This window comes from Meriones unguiculatus, chromosome 3 (assembly GCF_030254825.1).
Source record: "Meriones unguiculatus strain TT.TT164.6M chromosome 3, Bangor_MerUng_6.1, whole genome shotgun sequence".
Classification (NCBI taxonomy): Eukaryota; Metazoa; Chordata; class Mammalia; order Rodentia; family Muridae; genus Meriones; species Meriones unguiculatus.
This window is the reverse complement of record NC_083351.1, coordinates 173,773,723-173,798,597: the sequence shown is the minus strand read 5'-3', so window position 1 is coordinate 173,798,597 and position 24,875 is coordinate 173,773,723. Positions and strand designations below refer to the sequence as shown.

The window sequence follows — 24,875 nt, the reverse complement described above, 5'->3', positions numbered from 1 at the left end:
AAAGAAGGATTTCTCAGAGAGTTATTCAGACTGTGCTAGAAGACATGATGTCTGATTTGGCATTTTGGAAGCCAGCAGGAGGGGCAGGAGGATGATTGGCGTCTTTCAGCGTGTAAGCTGCTGCTCTGTTCTTGTGTGCTGGTGGTTTTTCCTTTGCAGGCAGCTAGCTACCTTTTCACTGTGAACTCAAACTAGGACACAGAGCTAGCCCGCCCCTGGGACCCTTTCCTAAGGTGTGGGCTCCTCCCACTGTGAGAGGCTCATCCTTAGGACCTGGCCTCGCCCTGGTTCTTCTCAGGTGCCCCATGTGTGTTAGTATCACCATGGGCATGGCAGTGCAGACACAGTGGCATTTCAGCAAGCAGAGTTAAGTACATGATCCGAGGTGTCTACCTGAACCGGAGCCCGTTATGCAGTCTTTGGAGTAATGAGAATGCCTTTAATTGAGGATTAAATCCATTCATGTGAGGTGGGACAATCTGGGATTTAGCGAATAGATTTAAAACTGAGGTGGCTTTGTTTACACTTGTACCTGAAAAACAACCAAGGAATGGGCCACTTAAGTGTCCGACCCCGTTCCCTCCTACACTCAAAATGGGATTGAATCCTCTTTCAGCACACACTGTTATTCTAATTCATTTTGTCAAAGTGAAGATTTGTTATCTGAGATTTGTGTGGCGGGAAGGGAACTTTCAGTCACGCTGGCTTCGCTTTCCTCAGTGTTGCTCTCCTTTCAGTGCCTGAGCTGTCTGTGGGCAGATAGCTTGCTATACTACAGCTTTGTTTTCTTAGCTTCCTTCCGGTTTTTCTACCTACAAGATAATCTTTTTGGTGAGACAACGAGTCTCAGAGAGATTTAATAGAGAGTATGTCTCCCTCTTAATTACAGTAATAGTCAGTGCAAGCATTCTAAGTTTTAGTTTTGAAGTGCAAATAGTGTCATGGGGCGTTGCAGGACTGCTACAGGAATGCAGGAAAATAGTGCAGGTGTCTCGGGGCACCCTTGATTTCCTTTCCCTGCGGGCATCTTATTTTGGGGATTTTAGGTATGTAGTTACCATATTTTGCAAGTCCAGATAATACTTAGCTTTCGAGGATTTTCTGAGACTTCGCCTGTTTCTGTGTTGCCTCCTGACTTGTGTGCTGTAATATCGCCAGTGCATTGTGGGTGATTCTGCCACGTGCAGGAGGCCAGTAGTGCCGTTGCCAGTGATAGAGGCCGGTGGTGACGGCCACAGCCCTCCGGTGGCGGGGTTGGAGAACTGTAGTGGATCCCCACTTAGACATCCCAGCCTTTCTTCCCAGACGGAGAAACAGCGCGCTGGGCTGTCCTAAAGGAGTTCAGGGCCACAACACCTGCAGGTAATTCCATCCCCGTGGTGCGCGTGTATGGCAGGTGAATCGAAGCAAGCACAGAGGCTGTGAACTGTACTCTGTTTCTCCAGCTAACTTTGCAGATCTCTCTTTTGAGAGCCAGGGCTACGTAGGGCTGAATGAATGCAGTGGTACGCCTAACTCGACTCAAACCGTCCTCCTGAAGCCCAGCTGGAGCTTCATGTGCCTTCAGTGGACGTCACCTTTGTCCTAGGCATTCCCAGTTGCCCTAACACTGTCCTCTGGAGCTCACTTGTAGTTTTTCTGGGTGTGGCAGGGATTCACACTAGTCTTGAGGTTGTGTATCTTCTTTGCCTAGTTAGCCTAATTCAAGCTGTACCGTCCGTGCGCGTTTCTCCTGTTTCTCCTGACGCACGCTGGAGAAGTTCTAGTTACAGTGTTCGTGACTAGAGGTGAGGGGTTTGGTTTTCCGCTGAGCTGCACCCTCGGCGTGGACAAAAGTCTTGAAGATGCTACAAATGAAGTATATGTTCACTTGTAGCTTTCTCAATTAATTAGAAATGGAGGATCCCCTTGATTGATTGGAGGTGACAGTGTATTGGAATGGGTAGGGTCAAGTGAAATGGTTCTTCTGCATACATCTGCTGTATGAGGATAGAATTCGTTTGCTGTTGCTGCTTAAATGTGGGCTGGGCTGTGTGTGCAACCACAGATGCCTATGGAGGCAGGAAAAAGCATCTGAAGCCCAGGACTGGAGTCACAGGTAGTTGTGAGCCTGTGGTGTGGGTGCTGGGCCTGGGACTCTAGTCCTGCAACAGCGAGGCATGGAATCAACCACCGAGCTCTCCCTCCAGCCCTGGTGACTCGTTTCACCAGGGACGTTTGGGACTTTCCTCCCAGCATCCAGCCACACGCTGTCCAGACCTTTTCCTCTGTTCAGATATGAGTTCGAAGCCCGGCACCAATTGTACCACACTGCTGATGTCTTAGCTCTTGCCTGAGGTGTCCAAGAGACACAGTGAAGGATTATACTGACTTCGATCTTCTTGGTTTATCCTCACTATTTTATTTATTTGGCATCCTCACCCACAGAAAATGTCATCATCTGACTAGGATAGTGCCTGCTGCCCTCCCCGTCCCTCCTTTAAATCATGAAAAGTCTCTTAGTGTTCACCATCAGACAAAATGTTTAAAAAACAAAACAAAACAAAAAAAACCAACCCACACATCATTGCCAGGCATGGCAGTAGAGGTTAAAGGAAAGGATAGGGTGAGAAAGGCTGGTCGGGCTGCCTGAGAACCTGTCTCAGAAATAAAGCAGGGCCAAAAGGTGGCTTCGTTGGTAAGAGCCTGATGGTGTAAGTTCACCCCACGGAACCTGTGCTGGAAGGAGGGAAGCAGCTCCCCAAAGTTGTACGCTAACATCTATGTTCATGCCGTGTAAGCCCTCCAGCACTTGCACACACACACACACACACACACACACACACACACACACACACACACACAAACACTCGTGTGTGCATGTGCACCACAAGAGGCCAACTTGGCCAAACTGAGGGCTGTTCTTCAAATATCGCTCAGTTTTTTCGTTGACTGTGTTTTTCTGACAAGGCCTTTTGCTGGCCTGGAGCTCGCCGTAAGCTGGGCTGGCCAGCGAGCCCCGGATTCTGTCTGTCTCCACATACCAAATGCTAAGATCACAAACCCACCTTTTTTATTGCTTTTAATTCTTTGACAGTCTTTTACTTGTACCTAATGAATTTTACTCTTTCTCACCTCCCATTCCCCTCTCTCTTCCCCTTCTCCTCTCACTGAAACCCTCCTTTCCCAACGCTCCCTCCTGATTTCAGCCACTGACTTTAAGTAGGATTGCTTGCTTGGGTGGGGGCAGCTTGACAGTGTGCTTGCTAGGAAGAAAGTGACACGCTTTACCCCACCCTTTACCCCACAGTCCGCCGGGTAGGGCGGGGATGTCCTGCCCCCCTCTCCTTTCCATAATGGCAAACTCTTATACAGGTTCCCTGCAGGTAATTGTAGTCGATTTAGCTAACTTTACAAGTCCGGCAGCCGTGTCCAGAAGAAGGCTTCACACACACTCTGATTTTGTCATACTCGCGTCCTCATGCTTGCATGGCAAGTGCCTGACCAGCTGAACTCTCCAGTGTGTACTCTCTGTCTGTCTGTCTGTCTCTCCCTCCCCTCCCTTCCTCCCTCTCTCTCTCTCTCTTCTTTAGTGCTAATAGGCTAGACAGCTTGGACTTGATTATACGTTTTTCATCTTTTTACCAGAAGAAGCTGAATGGTGGGATCTGTAAAGACTGAGTTAGCTAAGACATGGGCTATGAGAACGTGGCTGCTACAGCTCAGGCTCAGCGAAAGCATATGTTTAGTGTCTCCTGAGGTATCTAGGCAAACACACGTGACTGTGTTACACTGACAACAGTGGTCCACCTTGGAGGGTCTTGAGTTCTGCTCTGCTTCCGGCTTCCTTGTGGCCTGTCAGTGCCCTCTGCTGTCTCCCCGGCTCACTGGGACCCTCTGACAGGCTTTATTCATGCCGAGGGACTTCTCCATCTTCACTTGTCTCTTAACGCTCTTTGTTGTGATACAGTATGTGTGTGTCCACAGTATGCAGGTAGCCGTTAGGGGAGGCCTTATGGGAAATGTTTCTCTCTCCCCCCCCCACTGCTGATTGAACCCGGGTCATCGGGTTTGGTAACAAGCACCTCTCCCTGCTGAGCCATCCTGCCCAGTCCCGTTTTCAGTTGTGTAAAGACACAGTCAAAACTCGAATGACTTTCAGCTCCTCCCCTAACTCTGCAGCTCTGTGAACGAACGTGTTCCTGCATCTTTCTCTCTGTCCCCACGCCAGCCTCTCAGGTAGTCCCCGCACCCACAGACTTTCCTGTGGTCACGGACCCAGCAACGGCTTACTCTTACCTTAGCACCACCATTCTCTCTGGCCTCACACTGTGTCACACACAGTGATGCTGGGTTAATAGTCTTTAAGAGGATTTCTTACTGTTCCCTCCTCCCCAGATCAAGTGCAGCCCTCGGCTTGCCTTCCTTCCGTCATTAGGCTTGTGCTAATTACATCAGTGTTCTTGACATTCCTGTGTTGGGAGCATGCGCTCTGGATGGTGAGAGCATGGTCTCTTGCCTTCCTCTGTAGTGCCAGTCTGCATCCTCTGGGCCGTCTTTTGTTTGAATGTTGTGTTCCCATTTTCCCAGTCCTTACGATACGTGCCTGCTTTCCAGGAAGCTGTAGCTCACATCACTCCTCCATGAATGTTGATTAGTCCATCATAGACTTTTCCCCAAAGTATCGTTTTTCAGTTCCATAGTTAGCTAGCTAGCTAGCTAGATAATGTACACAAATATATTCATTAAAAAATTACTGTTGTAAATAAAAAATGAGTGTTGGGCTATATAGTGTTTTTTAGCTCTAAGATTATCAATGGTGGTATTATTTAACCCACTATCACATATAATAAGACACAGACACCTGTTAGATTTGTAATTGCCTTATTTATCTTGGGCCAGGCAGATAGTTCACTTACACTGTCTTGGTATCCTCACTATCCATCTCCCAGCCCCCATCCAATGCCATCCACCTTAATCCTCCTCATCTGCTCTACCTTCCATACATAACCCCATGGTACTTGCTTGTATTCTTCATCTGGGCCTTTCCACACCATTATTGGCGTCCTTTCTTTTGGCCCACGTGGTTTCTTCTCCACACTAACCTGTCGTGGAGTCCTCCTTCCTCCTCTCTTCTAGTCTGTTTGTTCCCATGATTCTCTTGAACCCAAAAGCTGGGGGAACCTTAGCCATGCCTACCCCATTCTGGCCTGTCCAGGTATAGGCCATTTAATCAATCAGGTATGCCTTAGGCAGATTACAAAACAAGGATAGGTATAACCAGATCTTGAGGGCCAGTAACATGCATCAGACCAACATCCAACAGATTACATTCGTTTTTTTTTCATAGAGTACAAAATAATGCCGCTGTAAAATGTGTGCTTAGGAAGTGGCCCTTTCCCTGCTGTGTTTTACAGATTTTTAAGTTTATAAGTGATTTCCTCTGTTGACTGGCTTCCCTTTGGTTTTACAGAGGCTGCAAGTCGGGCCATCGTCCAGTTCCTGGAGATCAATCAGAGCGAAGAAGCCAGCAGAGGCTGGATGCTCCTGACAACAATCAACCTGCTGGCATCCTCCGGTCAGGTGAGCGTGCAGTGTTCGTGTTTGGCACCCTGGCCCTTCAGCGAGCCGGCTTGGGATTTCGAGGCTGCGGTGATCGTTTCCGTCCTGTGGATTCTACTTCTGTGCTTCTCAGCACAGTTCTGTGAGACGCTGCTACTTGTTTCCATTTTTCTCATGAGGATACGAGTGGCTGAGGCAGCATTTTCATTTTTTGTCATGTTGTAATACACGCAGACACACCATTGTGAAACATGGTAGACAACAAGATGGACCACTAAGTGGCCAGAGGGAAACAGCCAGCCGTGGGCATACCCAACACAGCTGTGTCTCTAGGAAAATCTGGCTTGAAACAATGTATGAGTAAATGACACCGAATATTTGAGCATTTCTGATTTTTAGAGAAAATGAGGACTAGAAACATTTTGAGCTTCGGAATGGTGTGTGTTTTCACCTGATCTGTTGTGGAGACCGCTCTTTATTTCTCCTGACTCAGCATTAAATCTCTGACCTCACACAGGTTGAGTGAACTCATGAGCTCTGTCCTTTGTGTTTGTCCTTTGGCGTTTTGGGGATGCGAAGGCTTTTCAGTTTTCTGAAATCTGGAGCGTGATTACCTAATCTGTGTTGATGTCTGTTGAATGTTTAAATTCAGTGGACTTAGAAACCCCAGCATCATTAACAGTGGCACTTAGGATAGCGGTGACTGGTCACCGCAGAAACTGAATACCTTTAGAACTACAGTCTCAAAGCTTTCACGGCACTCGGACCTTTTCATTGGAACTTCTGCCTGTTGTTTTGACTGCACTGAGAACCTGCCAGACCAACTTGTCCCTAGTTTCAGGACTTGGGCTGTTTACTTTTCAGCATAGAAAGCCCTGCATCTCAGACATCCCCTGAGTCCGAGGCCAGTGGAGATGGTCAGTCACCCTAGGGTACCTGCAGGTAGTCCTGGCACCACCATTTCAGTGTCATGGCTGTACTAGAGGACTAGAAAATTCTCAATGCCATCTTCTGTTGATGCCTGTAAATGCCTCTGTATCACAGTACCAATGTTTAGTTTAATGTGCCATGTCATTATATGCTATTTAAATCTTAACATTTAAGTGAAACAGTTGCCATCAGTGTTGAGTTTTAATTGACATGCTTCTGGTTATTACTGATACTTTTTATAGATGCTTATGATCACATTCTCCTTGTGCATGGACTGTCGTACAGTCACACCTATCACGACAGAAACTCAGTGTGGATGAATTCTGTCTGTGAACGGAGAGACAGCCTTTCAGTTAGGAAAAGAGCCTGGCGTGTGGTATACCTCTCCAGTCGGGAGGTGGAGGCAGGAGGATGGAGAAGTGTGAGGCCAGCCTGGGCTATGTAATGAAACCAAGTCTCAGACACAGGAAAAGAATCGAGTGGTGCCTTAACCACTTAAGAGGATGACACGTGCAAGATGCCAGTTTAGATGCCAAGTCACACTTTAATCTACCAGTGATAAGATGGAAATGAACACTGCACTGCTTTGCATAATGGGAAGGGGGAAGCTAGTGGTAATTTGACTGGAAAATGATGCATTTAAAGAGCAAATTCCTATGCCTTGGGATGGTGCTGTGTTTGAGTGCTGTTTTCTGCTGGCACCAGCATGATACCAAGATGACTGTGGTGGTCCTGACTCCGCAGACAGCAGCTAGACAAAGTAGAGGTGGCACCAGGAGGTACAGTGGTAGGCTCTGTGCAGCTGGAATTAGACGTTTTGAGACCAAGGGTTTGGTGAAGGGGTGGGATTTGGGGAAGTTTGAGAAATGACAAAGATATTAACTGCCTGCTAGATTTGTGGTGTGATGGGGTGTTGAGAGCAGTAAGCTAAGAGCTAGTAGAGCAGGGGCCTTGGGAGAAGTGATGCTGCTGGTGTAGGCGTGGCCAGGCTTTGGAGGCATTGTTCTCAGAGGTTTCTCTCCCCTCCACCCCTCACTACTGTATTTGACTAGCCTTCATCTCTCATGTGGCTTTCCCGAAGAGTTTCCCTACTCCCTCTCCTCTGGCGGTCCCTGCTAGTTCATGATCTTTGCTACTACAGAAAATGATTTGAATCTTGCTTCACTTCCCTTTTGTTGGTTAATACTTCCTTGGGTGTTCACCATCAGGTTTAGGGGGGAAAAAAGAGTCAAGAGAGACTGTGGGACCATTTTCACAAATCATCGTGCTTACATGCCCAGCTAGCCCTCCCGCCTAGAGCAGCTTTCGTAAATGATGAGCCTCAGCTGCTGTCTTTGTAATTTGAGGACCGTTTGGTACTAGTACCAGGCACACAGTATTGACTCCAAGGAATAAATCACGTACCTGTGACCCTTTTGTTCATAGAACAAACTTAGAAAGGAGTCATGCTGCCCTGTAGGGTAACACCCTATGTGTCTTCAGGCGGTGTTTCTCCCTGCTCGTTTTAATTAATTGTAGTTCTCGGTTTCATGCCGGACATTGTTGAACATTCCCATTCAGACTAGGCTGTGCGTTCTGCCTCTGCCGATGGGAGTTCACACTGGAGTTCCTGATAGACCTGCTGATGCCTGTAGGGCCGGGTCCTTCCAAAGAGAGATCCTGGTCTTTGCACGCTGCTTTCACTGTACTGCCTCACATACCCTGGGCACTCAATAAATATATTTGATGAGAAAGTAAATAAGTGAATTGGAAGGTGATGCCAGTTCATGCCATAGTATAACCACACGCCACGAGCTTCATCAGTTATGTCATACTTCTTAGCAATATTGAAATGATTTCTAAAAGATTGTCTATAATTCCTTCTTGTAAGCCTTTGAAAATAACGCAGTGTCATTTGCACTGGTGATGGCTCTGAATCTCAGATACCCTTTCCTCTCACAAACATCCAATAAGAATCATGATAAACCTGGTGGCAAAACAAACACTAGTATACAACTTAGTGGTTAATTTATTAGTGGTCTATTTATTGATGGATCTATTTATTTTTTGGTATTGGGGTTGGACTCAAGGCCTTGTATATGCTAGGCGAGAATTCTACCCCTAAGTTGATCTTCAGCCCTTGTTCTAAGTTTTCTTTTGAGACAGACTCTCATTAAGTTGATAGACTGACCTTGAAGTTACCCTTTTTTCCAGATAAACTTTGAACTTGGGATCCTCCTCCCTCTGCCTCCTGGATAGCAACGATTGAAGCCTGTGCCACCAGGCTTAACCTTTTTTTTTTTTAAATATTGATTCTGTTATTTTAGCTATCGTACTTATCCTGAAATGTGTGCACATTTCTATTCATTTGTATGTGTGTGTGAGAGAGATGAGACCAAGGAAATTAAATAGTTTCACCATTTGTGGTAATTAAGCGTGTGTTTCTTAAATTCCTGAAGTTCATGTTCTTTGAAACAAGCTGCTTCTTGTTAAATAAATACCGCATTTATTAAATAACTTACTGCACAACCAGCAAGCCAGTCTCAACATCTGACCGAAGCAAATTTGTCCAAATGGCAAATTGAGTGTTTGTCAGTCCGTAGAGGGTTTTTATTTTCTCGTTGCCTTTAAGCAGGATTGTGGTGTCTGTGTCCCCCTCCCCCTCCACCGGTCCAAGTTACAGTTCTTCCATCGGTCTGTCTGTCTGCTCACTGCTGTTGGTTTGTTTTCCAGAAAACCGTGGACTGCATGACGACGATGTCCGTGCCTTCCACCCTGGTGAAATGTCTGTACCTGTTCTTTGACCTTCCGCACGTGCCTGAGGCTGGGGGAGGTGCGCAGAGCGAGCTCCCTCTGGCCGAGCGCCGAGGGCTGCTCCAGAAAGTCTTCGTCCAGGTAAGGGGGCCTCACGTTCTCACCTCGCGAAAGCAGCTGTTTCCATAACTGCCTTTAAAAAGAACTAGAGCGTTTCCTGCGGAGATGTCCTACCCCGTCTATCTTGTCTTGTCTCGTTTGTTTTGGTTGGTTCTCACTGTGTAGGCCAGCTGACCTCAAACCCCAAATGCCCCTGTCTCAGCCTCCCATGTGCCAGGATTATAGGAGTGCACCCCCACACGTGGTTGCTTGTTCTACTTTTCATAAAGTTTTGTTCTCTTTATTATGACAGGGATTTTCCTCTGTAATTACATTTTCATGTAAATGCAGAAGGAATATGAAAATGGTTTCCTGGGTATTTTAGGGCAGTGCTAGGTGTTTCGACTGCATTTATTTCTGCAAACAGATCCCACTGTTAAAATCACATTTACAGTATTAATAATGTCGCTAAAGTTAAATTGCTAAGGAAATCATTTTTGACGAGTTTATCAATACTGAGATTTGGGAAATATGTCTTATAACAACAAGAAAGTTTATATAATTTCTGTCTACATGTAGGATTTTTCCAGCTTGTGAATATTGAACTTAGAATCTGCCATTGACCACTGTCTATGGCCTCTGCACTTGGGAAAGGCCCTTTCCATCATTGCCACTGTTCTTTTGTGTTCCTGTGGGTCAACAAAGGTTTCAGAGACCTTTTTAAAGTGGTCTGGTAATACAGGTAGCCTGTATGGTGTTCTTTTGTGGGACAAAACTTTTTTAAACAAGCAGTCTACAGACATTCAGAATATAGTCTGTCCGTGGGCCTAATACACTTTTCTTTAAAAAAACGCTTTTAACTCGAAAAGACAAATACCGCATGATTTCATTTGCATGAGTCTAAAATCATCAGATACCTAGAAAGGGTAGTGAGAGGCAGGAGAGGGGTTGCTGTTCACTGGGTTCTAGGATGAGATACTAGGTTCTAAGATGAGAAAGTTGTAGCGTTTCATGGCACAGTAGTGCATAGGATTAACACTGCAGACCATCAGTTCCTGTGCTAAAGATATGAACTCATTGAAGCTTTTAAAAACGTCAATAAATAACAAGCTAGTAATAATACCTCTGGTGTCTGAAGTAATATAACTGAGGATTTAGATTTCTTACCCCAAAGTGAGGAGTGTGTGCCTAATAGGCTTTTGAGTTTTTATCAGGGGTTCTCTGCGTAGCACAGGTTAGACTCCCGAAGACAGTTTGCTGCTTTTGTCATTAGAGTGGAGGAGACTGGAAAGCTGTGTGCTGGGTGAGGCAGCATGGGTGTAGAGGATGGTGGAGTCTTCTCTGAGAGAATGGTGGCCTTGAAACGGTGCTGCTGCATCAAGGATGGAGAGGGGGATGCTAGGACCGTCGTCATAGACTTGGATCACTGAACTACACACTAACTCAGTAAATACTTAGGGGTCTGGACATATAGCTCTTTTGGTAGAGTGCTTGCCTGGCAGGCGGGCAGTCCTGGGTTCGATCCCCAGCCCTGCCTTAATTTGGTGTGGTGGTGCACACCTGTGACTTGGCAAGCAGTAGGGATGGGTCAGGTCTTAAAGGTCACATCTGTTACATCTTGTGCTGCATGAAACTGTCTCAAAAAAAAAGAACCCAGAATCTTTTTGAACACACTATCGATCGCATATTTTCGTACTGAAGCTTCCGCTTCATCTCACGGAACTGGAAGGACAGTGTTTAACTCCAGAGCTCCTGCTCTCCTCTGAAGTGACGACGCTGGCAGTTGGCAGATGTGGGAGTGAAGTGAAGGGACGCACCATGTAGGGGTTAAAGGCGCCGTGAGAGCTCGCTGACAGTATGGGTTAACGTTGGCCCCATTTCAGGGAAGCCTTTCTTTTTAAAAAAGACAGCTGTGACCCTCAGCAGTAAGGGGAAGTTGATTTTCTAAGTCTAGCATCTGAGTAGGCACGGTACACATTTTTGCTAGGAATGCAAGGCCCCATGTTTGAAAGCGATGGGTGATGGCTTTAAGGCGGTGTGGGGCTCCTGTCCATGTGTTGCAGTTGATGAGTGTGTAGGGGCAAAGGAAGGTACAGCTGCTGTCACACTTCCGCTTTACACTGTGGGGCCCACAACCCATGGCGAGGACCCTGTCCTTTTCCTGCCCAGTGTTCCTTCACTGCTTCAGTCCCTTTGTCTTCCTCGTCCCCAGCTACACACCCTATCTATCATTGTGTTCAAGGGACTAATTGAGAGCTTATTAAATGTTTGAAGCTGGTGAAGTCTCCGTGTCTGTGTCTGTGTCGCCGCTTCGCGCAGGCATTCCTCGCCTGGTCCTTGTGAACAGTGCTTCCCCTGGTACCCTTGACTGCCTCTGTGAAGCTTCCCTACAGGTGGAAGCCTCATAGGGGAGGAGAGGCCGGAGCCTTAGCCTGCACTTCCAGCCCTGGGAAAGAATCAAGCTAAATGATCTTGGAAACTCACCCTGACAGTGAAGATGAGAGCCAGTCATCTTAGGGTTCAGCAGCGAAGGAGTCATAAAATGTAGTTGACTCAGTGAGCAGGGTTGGATTCTACTTCCCACTTTTTACTATTTTGGGTCGTTTTCTGTTGTGAATGAGAGAAACGGCATCTGTCTGTCTAATCGCATAAGGCAGCAGCGCAAGCAGACACAAACAGAGCTGACTGTACCCCCTGTGCAGCTTTCCTCACCGTGTTCGGGCAAAAGAGACACATGCTGGTGGACACGCTACACACAAGCTCCTCCAGGCCTCTATGGAAAAGGTGCCTGTGGCGCTGGCCCGGCCCTCAGCCCCTCTCTCTTCCTGTGGGTTGGCAGGTGTGAATGAGGGAGCCTTTGTTATTTAAGAACGGTTTGGGTAGAACGGGCAGGGCCCAGCGTTACAGGCAGGGCATGGAATGCCACATACTTTAGTTTCTTTTAGCAATGTTCTTACTGACTTTAAGAATGTTTTTTAAGCTGATCGGATGACTTTGTAGTATCTTATATCTTAAAAAAAGTACTTAGATGAGGGAGTTTAGTACAGAGAAAAGACATGAACTCTTCCTGACATTGAAGAGACCATTGTGGGTAAAGTCACTTGGACTTCCTTTGTGAGGCAGACCTCGGTGCAGCAAAGCACAGAGCTACGGTGGCTTTGCGGGTCACAGCTGAGCCTTCATTCTGGAGCTGGTAGTCTGGAACACTGGTTCTCAGGCTCTCTAACACTATGATGACGTCATGTTGTGGTGACCCCAACCGTGAAATTATTTTTGTTGCTACTTCATAACTGTAATTTTGTTACTGAATCATAGTAAATATCTGTGTTTTCCAGTGGTCTTAGGTGACCCTTGTGAAAAGGCTGTTCAACTGCCAAGGGGGTCATGACCCACAGCTTGAGAACCACTCGTCTAGAGTCTGCCGTTGAAAGCCAGACTTCAGAAAGTTTCTGTCAATTATGATGATGGACTCTATTCAAACATCTCCTACTTGTACATAAAATGGAAATAATTTAAGGCTCATTTTGCATTCAACTGCCAAGTTTGTCACTTATGCTCTGCCCTTTAAAGTAGAAAATTATATTTTACCAGGGCAAATGAAGAACTAAGTTAGGAAGTTAAATTGGCCAGTTGTGGCGGTGTACAGCTTAATTCCAGCACTGGAGAGGCAGGGGCAGGAGGATCTCTCTGAGTTCCAGGACAGCCAGAGATACGTAGAGAAACCCTCTCTCAAAAGAACCAAAAAACTTTGAGAAGAGAAAGTTAAAGTACTAACTGTGAAATGCAGTACAGAGGTGCTGCTTCATCCTGTTTCAAGTTGGATTATTCAAAGACAGAAGGAAAACTGGTAGTGGAGATTTCTTTAAGTAAGCTCTCTTTAACACATACCGAAACCTTTGATGTCTTTTTAGTGCTCGTGAGAGCGCTGACCCTGATGACTGCCCAGCGCCGCTCTGAAGCTAGCGTGAGGTTTGGTCTCACTGTTTTCTGTCCTGCCTTCCCTTGACCACTTGTGTACTGCACATTCTTGTTTCCTTGTGTGTTTAGATCTTGGTAAAACTCTGCAGTTTCGTTTCTCCGGCGGAGGAGCTGGCCCAGAAGGACGACCTGCAGCTTTTATTCAGTGCAATAACCTCTTGGTGCCCTCCCTATAACCTGCCGTGGAGGAAGAGCGCTGGGGAGGTGCTCATGACCATCTCCCGCCACGGGCTGAGCGTCAACGTGGTGAAATACATCCATGGTGAGGAGCACGTGGCCCCTTTCTCTTATCTTGTCTCCCTCTTCCACAAATTGTTCTTTACATTAGCTAAGTATGCATGTATTTGGGCAGACCTAGTTTGGCCAGGGCAGGGAAATGGAGAATTCAAGGCCCATCCCCGCTACAAAATGAGTTTCCATCCAACCTGGGTAACTTAGCGAGACCCTTTCCCAAAATGAAAGAGTGTAGCTCCATGATGGACCACTTGACTAGCCTGTGGAAGAGTGTCCATTCAGTCCCCAGGATTCTGAGATACGTTCGTACAGAAATTTGCCAGGAGAAAGAACAGTTTTGGATCTGTTGGATCTTTCTAGTGCAAGACATTTTCTTAGGTTCAACAAAATGGATATGAACAGGTTAAAATTATTTCATTGTTGTGTGAATGTTCAGTCTTAATTCAGTGTAGGTTATCTCATTGACTAATCATTCTTCTACCAAAAAACCAAGGCATAGGACACTCCAAGACCAAGTTCTCAGCACAAAGGAGACCTATTTGCCCCAGGTGGACAAAGGGCAGAGAATGAGACACAAAGACAGGAGATTGAGGGTGAGGGAGGAAGAGGAAGGGATATTTGCCCCTGCCTCTGGATAGGGAGGAGACAGATGTGGCCCATAGGCAAACTGCAATTTATAAGGGAAACCCTGTGTTAGGACAAGTTGGCTTGTCTTGGTTGGGTATGTTAATTAGGTGAGCCAAAGGGAGCTTTGATTGCTGGACTTCAGTATAGCCGGACCTTGGTAGTCAGCCTCAGGAGGAGGAAGTGGCCAATAAGGAATAGACCTTGGGGGCTAGCTTCAGGAATGTAATCTAACAGATTTTAGCAAGGCAGAGGCAATGGGAGAAGGGCGAGGCCTCCCAGAACCATGTTTGCCATGCTCAGGGCCCACTAGAGCTCTTCAATAATTGCCAATAATTCAATAATTGTTTCTGAAGCTATTTCATACAGACTCATATTTCATAAATATTCATAAAGTATTCTTTCTGGTACAAAATAGATGAAATCAGTGGACTTTAAAAATAAGTATTATAGAAAATTATCTTTAAAAATTATAGAGAATGAAAAATTGTAGAGAATTAAAAATTACAGAGAATTAACTGCCTAGGGTCTGCCCTTGGGGTGCTGATGTGGGTGGTGATTGCTGTAGCCCCTCCAGTGCTTTGCTTAGTGTATATAGCTACACATATAAGCTAAAGTGTCCTGAAAGTCCTGAATTAACTAGCTCAACTGTTTGTTCATGTACATGTATGGGAAACCTCATCCCTCATCCCTGACTCAGTCATTGTTACCGTCCTCTCTTGTGTTAATCTTAGCTTCTGTTGTGGGACCCTGGGTCCTCAGAGTCGGTGATGGCTATGGCTGTGTTCGAAACTGGTAATTTAAACTATAAACAAAAATTTGAATATTTTATCTCTTGATTTATGTCAGCATCTCGTTGGTCTATATTTGCACTTTGAATACTTGATGGTTTCTTCTTGATTTTTTAAATCCTGTTACAATTATATATCAGTATAGAAGATCAAGAACTATTTGACAGTGAGCAGTGATTTCAATTTTGTTTAATAATGACATCAAAGTGTGATGTAAGAGCTTTACTAAAAGCCTTAATGTTCTTAACACTCCTGTGCTGCCCTTTGTTCCCACTTAGAGAACCTTCCCATCAATCTGAAACTTTGTTTGCCCTTAGAATATTTACCTTGTACCATGTTACATGTACATTAAAGTTGGTGTTTTATTATAAACACCTTTTCTGTAAGCAGGGGACAACAATAATACATAATTTTTTCATTGTCACAGAAAAAGAATGTTTGTCTACGTGTGTTCAGAATATGCAGCAGTCAGATGACCTGTCTCCCCTCGAAATTGTTGAAATGTTTGCCGGGCTTTCTTGTTTCCTCAAAGACTCCAGCGATGTTTCCCAAACACTTCTGGACGACTTTCGGATATGGCAAGGATATAATTTTCTTTGTGACCTCTTGCTCAGGTAAACCCCATAACTTAAGGATGCATTTTAAACTTCAGGGGAAACAGTGGAATAGTTAGAAGACACCAGTAAATGCGTGATTAGTGCATTCTTGGGTGGCTTCTTGGCTTTATTCTCCTTTCTGTCTTCTATCAGAGGACAGAAGGTGAGTTTTGAGGGAGCCAGTGGAATGCAGAGCACAGCAGAATCTAGGCTTGCACAGGAGAGCAGAGCTGCTGTTTCCTATCGACCAGAGAAGCAGCCAGAGAGCTAGTTGTAAACTTTGAAGTGTAAACTTAATTATGGTTTTGCTTTTCCTCATGTTATGTACGTGTGTGTGTGTGTGTGTGTGTGTGTGTGTGTGTGTGTGTGTGCTGCATTTACATCATCTCCCGCTCTGTTCCCTCCACCCCTACCACACCCCCTTATTCCTCTCAAGTTCATGGCCTTTTATTCTTTAATTATTGTTATGCATAGATCTTTCAGTTAATTTTAGTAAGCTAATGGCTATATAGAGACTGTTCACGTGTGTTTATAAGACAAATTAGTCACTGCTAAATGTTTTGCCTCCTTTTTTGTTGACAGTACTACACACAGAAAGTAGCTGGGTATGACATTTTCCAGGAACGGTGGCCACCCTCCCCACTAGCTGTCCCTTGGGTTCTCATCATCTTTAAAACATTTGCTGTATTACAAGAAAGCACTCTTTAGTAAACTTATTTCCTGCAACAGTGTCAAGCCGTTTACTCATTGTTGGCTAATGTTAGGTAGCCCCAAGGAAGTGTTTCTGCACATCCGTCCCCATCTGTACAAGAGCGCATGTGAGCATCACCATGGGGCTGGGAGGGAAAAGTGGCTGGACTTGGAAGGAAGAGAGTTGAGGTGGATCACACACACACCGATTCTGTAAAAATCTCAGACGCTGTGTGGAAAGCACACTGGACCAGAGACGCTGGTTCTCCGGGTCTTGGAACTGGCCATATCTATTCTCCTTGCCCAGTTTTTTACATTGCCCAGGTAGAAAGCAGAGAACAAGAGGCTTCCGAGCATTTTGTGTTGTCAGTAAAGCCAGAGTAAAAGTCATACCTCCGTGCCGTTGATGCTCTCGGGACCTCGGGCTGGCTGCACATGCCTCAGGCGGCCACTCTTAGGCAGCCAGCTCAGCTGGGAAGTTTGCTTTGGGTTCAGGGCTTCAGCATCACTTCCACACACCTGGGCACACACACCTCTTAGAACTCTCTCCATGTTTTATCTTAAACATTGTCTGCAGGGAAAATTTAAAAGACATTTAAAAGAGCTAACAAACCACCTTTGTAACAAAGACTAGTGGTTTACTTATTGGTGACAAAACTTAAAGTGTGCGTTAATGATCAGGGTAGCTTCAAAATACAGCATAATGTAGAATAGTAAAATCTTTAGATTTTAAAAAAAATGAATCTGTATGAGAAAAAAAATGTAAGATAATTTTGTAAGTACTTTTACTTACTGAATCTGAAACCGACAAGTAATTCTGTATCAAATTCGAGGATATTAACAAAAAAGAAAAAATTGTGAATGTACCTTTTTCTAGGTTGGAGCAAGCGAAAGAGGCGGACTGCAGGGATGCCCTGAAGGACCTGGTGAATTTGGTAACGTCCCTGACCACGTATGGGGTCAGCGAGCTGAAGCCAGCTGGTGTCAGCACAGGAGCCCCCTTCCTGCTGCCTGGGTTTGCCGTGCCCCAGCCAGCAGGGAAAGGTGAGTGTCTACAGCACTGTCCTGATTTCCAAGCTCCTGGGAGTGTGGGAGGAAGCGCTTTCTCTCCAGGTGGTGGCTCCTTGTGAGCGTTACCTGTGTGGATGTGATTGTCATTGTTCTTAAAGTCCTTCCATCCGTGGTTGAGCCTGCACAAGGACTACGGACTGAGAGACAAGCAGTTGAAACTGCTATCGTAACATTACTAGGCTGGGTGAGGTTTGTGTGACATTCATTCACTGGAGCCAGGTCGTCACCTGGATCAACTTCCTTCGGCTCCTGCGAGTATGTTCTTTTTATGCGTGGAGCAGGTGCACACTCCTCTGCGTGTATGTGGAAAGCATGAAACGTGACAAAGAAGCTGCACTATTTCATTTAGGCCAGAGAGCAAGTTTTCCTAGCCTACATTTTCCTAGCATTTTGATCCTCATGTAGTGATTTTTTTTTAAAACTCAGAAAAACTCACTCAGTAATTAAGAGCATCTAATTATGAGAAGAGAGAGTGGCACATATCTGCAGTCCCAGCACTGGGAGATGGGGCGGGGGCATGAAGAACTCAGGGTCAGTCTCAAGCACACAGCATGTTGGAGGCCAGCTTTGGTTACATGAGACCATCTAACAAGTTAATTACCCAGGAATGTCAGCCAGCTTGATTAGCTTTTAAAATGCCTAATAGCCAAGCTCCACACTTTGAACTCAGAGGACTCTAATAGTTTCTTTCTGTTATTTGGCACTTACTAAATCTTCGATAGAATCACGATAAACCATGTGAATTTTAACTGACCAAAAATGCCAACATTTCTAGTTGTTTAAATCTCACAATCAAATGTAGTCATTTTCTGAAGTCAGAGCTCCTTTAGTCAGTCATGGTGCTGGGGACTGGCGCTCACTGCATTGCGCACTGCCTTCAGAGCACGGGGTAAGCTTGCAAACGAACCTCCAAGATCAAGGTAGGCTCTCACACACTCCAAGTTCCATATTACAGAATACACAGCAGTCTCTCGAAAATCTAACCTAAAAACTTGAGTGTTCTGATGAACTATTTCTACAAGTTCATAGAAGGACAGCTCACCTGGCTCTGGCAAAGGGCTCACTGGGTGAAGGATGCTCAGCTTGCAAGTCTAGCGATGCAGGCTCGGCCTCAGGACCCAGTCAGAGGTGGAGGAAGAGAATCTGCTTCACAGAGCTGTCTTCTGACCTCCATACACATGTTGTGGCACGCAGTCAGGTGCCTGATCATGAACACACACCCATGGGCCTGCACATGCACACCCCCAAAATAAGGACATGTTCTAAATAGTGTATCAGTAAGCATGAGCGTGCAAGAATCTCTGTGGGATGCAGAGTCAAACTCCTTCTGTCATATGTGAGTCATATGATGGTTCTGTTTCTAGTGTTTTGAAGAACCATATCCATTTCCAGGGTTGTGACACCAGTTTCTATTCCTACCAGCAGCATTCAGAACAAACTTTTCCCACAAACTCATCAGCCCTTGTTTCTGTCTCACTGTCTTTTTCTTTCTTTTTGGGTTTTTTGAGGCAGGGTCTCACTGTGTATCCCTGACCGAATGGAGGACAAGCTGACCTTGAACTCCCAGAGTTCTGCCTGCCTCTGCCTGCCAAGGGCTTTGCTGCCATACCTGGCCTATTTGTTTTCTTGATGATAACAGTAAATGTTTCTCAAAGAAGTGCAAATGCCTGATAAATATTGGAAGTGGTATTCAACATCCTTAGCTTTTATCTTTGTGTTTTCGTTACTCTGTCTAAGCTTGATTTTTCAGATGACTATGGATAATAAAAAGTATGTTCTCAAGAGAAAAGAATGTCAGTAAGAAATTGGATGTGGAATATAGAATGGCAGAGAAACACTTAAAGAAATGCTCAACGTTCTTAGTCATCAGGGAGATGCAAATCAAAACAACCCTGAGATTTCACCTTACACCCCTCAAAATGGCTAAAATAAAAAACTCAAGTGACCACACATGCTGGAGAGGTTTTGAAGAAAGGGGAACTCTCCTCCATTGCTAGTGGGAATGTAAAATTGTACAACCACTTTGGAAATCAATCTGGTGCTTTCTCAGACAACTAGGAATAGTGCTTCCCCAAGATCCAGCTCTACCACTCCTAGGCATATATCCAAAATATGCTCAAGTACACAACAAGAACATTTGTTCAACCATGTTCATAGCAGCTTTACTTGTAATAGCCAGGACCTGGAAACAACACAGATGTCCCTCATTTGAGGAATGGATACAGAAATTGTGGTACATTTACGCAATGGAATACTACTTAGTAATTAAAAACGAGGAAATCATGAAATTTGCAGGCATATGGTGGAACCTAGAAAAGATGATCATGAGTGAGCTATCCCAGAAGCAGAAAGACACACATGGTATATACTCAAAGTGGGTACTAGACCTATAAGATAGGATAAACCTACTAAAATCTGTACACCTAAAGAAGCTAAATAAACAAGGAGGAGGACCCAGAGTGAGATCATCAATCCTCACTTAGAAAGACAAATGAGATGGACATTGGAAGTAGGAGCAAACAAGTAACAGGACAGGAGCCTACCACAGAGGGCCTCTGAAAGACTCTACCTAGCAGGGTATCAAAGCAGATGCTGAGACTCAAAACCAAACCTTGGGCAGAGTGCAGGGAATTATACGAAAGACCGGGGAGTTAGTAAGACCTGGAGAGGACAGGAGCTCCACAAGGACCAAATATTTCTGGGTACAGGGGTCTTTTCTGAGACTGAGTCTCCAACCAAGGACCATGTTTGGATATAACCTAGAACCCCTGCTCAGACGTAGCCTATGGCAGCTCAGTATCCTAGTGGGTTCCCTAGTAAGGGGAACAGGGACTGTCTCTGACATGAACTCAGTGGCTGGCTCTTTGACCTCTCCCCACACACACCCACCCCCCCAGGGAGAAGCACCCTTGCTAGGCCACAGAGTAGGACATTGCAGCCAATCCTGATGAGACCTGATAAGCTAGGGTCAGATGGAAGGGGAGAAGGACCTCCCCTATCAGTGGACTTAAGAGAAGGGCAGGGAGGAGATGAGGGAGGGAGGGGCCTACAGCTGGGATACAAAGTAAATAAACTAATTAATATGAAAAAATAAAAATTGAAAAGAATGAAAAAAAAAGCAAGAAATTGGATGTGAATATGTTTGGTGCTTTTCATCCACATAGTAAATTTCTATGTTATAGATGAAAACTGTAATACATGTAATATATTGTCCTGGATGTACAGTAACATTTGTACTGGAGATTGGGGAACGTTAAAATTTTTTAGAAATGTTCATGCTAAGTATTTCTGAGGGATTTTCTGATCCATTTATACTTCTCTAGTTTATGTTTTACCCTTTTTCTAAAAATCTCATATATTATATAAAAATCAGTGTTAATTTTGTCACCTTTGCAAGTACCGTATATTACTAGTAATTGTGAACCCAGGGATGATTTTTATAGGAAAACACTTGTTTTTAATGTACCTCAAATACAACTTTCTGCATTGATGTCTAGATAATAATAATAATTATTACGGTTTCTCACAACTTTGTGAAAAGATGCTTAACTTTTCCTTTTGTTTGAGAATTAAGTTTTAAAGATGCTGAGAGTGGCCATACACTGTTTTATTAAAGGAGTAAAGAAATCCTAATTTCCGCCTGAAAACAGAGCAAATTTCCCAGTTGACTTAGGAAAATCCCTGAGCGGCCACTCAGGGAGAATCAGAGAGAGCATGGGTCAGCTCCCTGCTCTCCGGTTCACACTGGGCCTTACAGCTGTATCTTTTCTAACTGGAGTAACTGCTCCTCATTCACAGTCTTTCAACTGCTTCCTCAGGCAGAGGGCAGAATCCGTATTGTACGCTTTCCTTCTCAGGCAGGGAGTTCTCAAAATCTGCTGTTCTTAAAATGTCCATAGCAACGCATTGAACGTTTGATTGGTTCTGTTTATTTTTAACTAAGTATCTGAACTTGATGAAGAAAAATAAGAGCTTTCATTGTCCTCATAAATACTTGATAAAGGGTGAAATTCATGATGTGATGACACAGGCTCTTTTACCAGGATTGAAACATCGCACAGCACCCACTTGTGTTCTTGTTTCCTATTTTAGGTCACAGTGTGAGAAACATCCAGGCCTTTGCAGTTCTTCAGAATGCGTTCTTAAAAGCAAAAACCAGCTTCCTTGCCCAAATCATCCTTGATGCCATCACGAATATTTACATGGCTGACAATGCCAATTACTTCATCCTGGAGTCCCAGCACACCCTGTCACAGTTTGCAGAGAAGATCTCCAAACTCCCGGAAGTACAGAACAAATACTTCGAGATGCTGGAGTTTGTCGTCTTTAGCTTAAATTATATCCCTTGTAAAGAACTCATCAGTGTGAGTATCCTGTTAAAGTCCAGCTCTTCTTACCACTGTAGCATCATTGCAATGAAAACCCTTCTGAAGTTTACAAGACACGACTACATTTTTAAAGATGTCTTCAGAGAGGTGGGCCTTCTGGAGGTCATGGTGAACCTGCTGCATAAGTATGCCGCCCTCCTGAAGGACCCAGCTCAGGCCCTCAGTGAGCAAGGTAAAGGCTTCCCAGTGGGTGCTCTGTTTGGGAGAGGGGCCCGGGCGAGGCGGTGTGTCTGTGCTTCCTTTTGGGTGATGCGTGAGGGGAGTGACTTCTTGTTGTCTGTGGGTGTGACACAGTAGTGAGGGTGGCCCAGCGTTAACTTTTTCTCCGCCTTTTGTTAGCATCCAGGGTAAGGGGAGCCTAGAATTATGTTACGGTAGTGGAAGAGAGTTCACAGTAAAGAAGAAAACATGTACGGTCTTCATGACTTGTGCTTATTACTTTCTCGCAGAGATTTTTTTTTATTCTGGAAATAATAAAATTGTTATTAAGTATGGTTATCTCAAAATATTTTTCACTAATATTTGAGAGCAAATATGTCTATTTAGTGATGTTTCATAAACATCATTGATACCTTTTTGACAAATATGATAAAGTACTGCTGTATCAAGCTATTAGTAAGTTTTAATTCTGAGTTAATACATGTTGATATAAGCAGCTGATTCACAAGCATCTTTGTTTTGTATTTGATAATTCCCCTTTTGGCTTTGCTAATTAGAACTCCCATGAGAAGGATAGATACATTTAACTTTGGCCTTTTCATTTTCAATATTTGCTACACCATTAACTTCTTCCACAGTAAAATAAAAATCTGTTAATATCAGTTCATTTGAGCATCTTGGGCAGGTGCAGCACATTGCTGGCTTAAAGGCTGTGTCACTGGCATTTGTATTAGTGGAGAAAGTCAATGTTGAAGATGTGGTGAAAGGAATTAATAATTCAAGTAAAACCAGCTGACCTCCGCATTGCTTTCATGATTTGGACCTTTGAACCTATTTTCTAGGGGACTCAAGAAACAATAGCTCAGTTGAAGACCAAAAACACTTGGCTCTGTTGGTGATGGAAGCCTTGACTGTGCTGCTTCAAGGGTCAAACACAAATGCAGGTAACCAGAAAAGCCGGAAGCAGGAGTCCTGGGAGGCGGGCCTGTGTCTCCTCATCTTCTGTCATTCAAAGGGAAAATAGTGTTCAGTAATGTGCAGCCATTCAGTAATGGGACGGTTGTGAAAATGAGACACTTCGTTAAAATACCATCCTGGAAAATCTGAAATACTATTACTGTCTTTAAATATTTTTATTACTTTTTATATTATGCTTTCTGTTTGCCTCTCCTTTTTTGTAATGGTGGTAACCAACCACTTTTATTTATTTTTTAAATGATTTTAATTAATTAATTTTTTATTAATTACACTTTTTTCACGTTATATCCCAGCTGTAGCCCCCCTCACTCGTCTCCTCCCAATCCACCCACCCTCCCTCATCTCTTTTCATGCCCCTCCCCTAGTCCACTAATGGGGAGGTCCTTCTCCCCTTTCCTATAACCCTATTCTATCAGGTCTCATCAAGACTGGCTGCATTGTCTTCCTCTGTGGCCTGGTTAAGCTGCCCCTCCATCAGGGGGAGGTGATCAAAGAGCCAGCCACTGAGTTCATGTCAGAGACAGCCCCTGTTCCTCTTACTAGGGAACCCACTTGGAGACTGAGCTGCCATGGGCTGCATCTGTGCAGGGGTTCTAGGTTATCTCCATAAATGGTCCTTAGTTAGAGTATCAGTCTCAGAAAAGACTCCCGGGCCCAGATTTCTTGGTTCTGTTGCTCTCCTTGTGGAACTCTCTGTCCCCTCCAAGTCTTTCATCTCCCCCTTCTTTCATAAGATTCCCTACATTCTGCCCAAAGTTTGGCTATGAATCTCAGCATCTGTTTTGATACCCTGCTGGGTAGAGTCTTTCAGAGGCCCTCTGTGGTAGGCTCCTGTCCTATTCCTTGTTTTTTCTCTCTTCCCATGTCTCTCTCATTTGCTTTTCTGAGTGAGGACTGATCCTCTTACGCAGAGTCGTCCTCTTTGCTTAGCTTCTTTAGGTGTACAGATTTTAGTATGTTTATCCTGTGTTATAGGTCCCCAATTTTTAAGTTATACTATATACTTTTTTGAAGTAATTGTCGTGTTTAAATTATTTCTAAAGTACTTCTTGACAGCTGTGGTTCATAGGTATGATGGGACAAAATTTTAATCTTAGCACCGAGGAGGTAGAGACTGATAGATCTCTATGAGTTTTAGGCCAGCCTGGTGTACCCAGAGTGTAAAAGCTAGACTTAGGGTCACATAGTGAGCTCCTGAGTCAAGAACACTAAAAATTGTAAGCCCATATGTTCAGTACAAATTTAAGAACTGGGTGCGTGGAAATGAACTCAGGCGAGCAGTCAGGCCTAGGTCGTGGGGACCCTCTTAGCACAGTGAAGGAGAGCTTGGACCATGTGGCGTGTGGGGAAGCCATGAATGATTGAGCAGGTGAATGCATGAATGAGTCCTCTGCAAAATGCATGACTGTTGGTGGGAACAGAGAAACTCCACATTCTACATAGTTAAATGTGTTGTGTCCCAGACACGCACTACCTCATAGTGATGAAAAGGTAATTCTTGCCCCAGGAGAATTGCAGCCTAACTGAGAGAGATGTAATACGTAATTACATAAGTAATTGTTTAAATGCAGTTTTGCTAAGTTCTGAGGCAATGCTGAATAAATTTAGCAGGTAACTGAAGCTATTAAGTCTGACATCTCCCGGGTCAGGCCTTTCTGCTGTTAGAGGAGAGGCCTCCACAACTGTGGTCTTGGTGCCTCAGTGCAGACATCCCCATGTGTTCTTTTGGTGTCTGTCCTTTCCTTGTTGGGAAAGCCGTGGCTCGCCTTGTAACCTGAGGCCCAGTGCCATGTCCACAGGAAGTGTTCCTCAGCTGTTAGCCACTGTGACCCTGACAGCCACAGGCTCCACAAACCTTTCATATGCACAGGATGTCACAGTTCACGTCCTAGTGAGGCCAGGCTTGTTGTCACTGTGTTAAAGAGTCTTGCGTGTAGCTCTGGCCGGCCAAGCGCAGGACCTGAGGTCTACAACCATTCCACACCAGCCGTCCATGTTCGCTCTCAAGCACATGACTTCACACTCATTTCAGTGTGGTGCGGTTCCCGAAAAGGCAGCAGAGG

General features: G+C 44.8%; 1 protein-coding gene across 8 annotated transcripts in view; it reads left to right on the top strand.

Annotated features, from left to right (window-relative positions):
• The window catches only part of Wdfy3 (WD repeat and FYVE domain containing 3), a 223,789-nt gene that overhangs the window by 90,180 nt on the left and 108,734 nt on the right, over window positions 1-24,875 (top strand). For all 8 annotated transcript variants that reach the window (XM_060381034.1, XM_060381033.1, XM_060381032.1 and 5 more), the window contains 7 exons: window positions 5,453-5,562; window positions 9,184-9,345; window positions 13,351-13,543; window positions 15,358-15,544; window positions 17,094-17,260; window positions 21,380-21,847; window positions 22,677-22,778. In XM_060381034.1, the coding sequence (XP_060237017.1) occupies window positions 5,453-5,562; window positions 9,184-9,345; window positions 13,351-13,543; window positions 15,358-15,544; window positions 17,094-17,260; window positions 21,380-21,847; window positions 22,677-22,778 (1,389 nt within the window). The remainder of the gene's footprint in view (window positions 1-5,452; window positions 5,563-9,183; window positions 9,346-13,350; window positions 13,544-15,357; window positions 15,545-17,093; window positions 17,261-21,379; window positions 21,848-22,676; window positions 22,779-24,875) is intronic.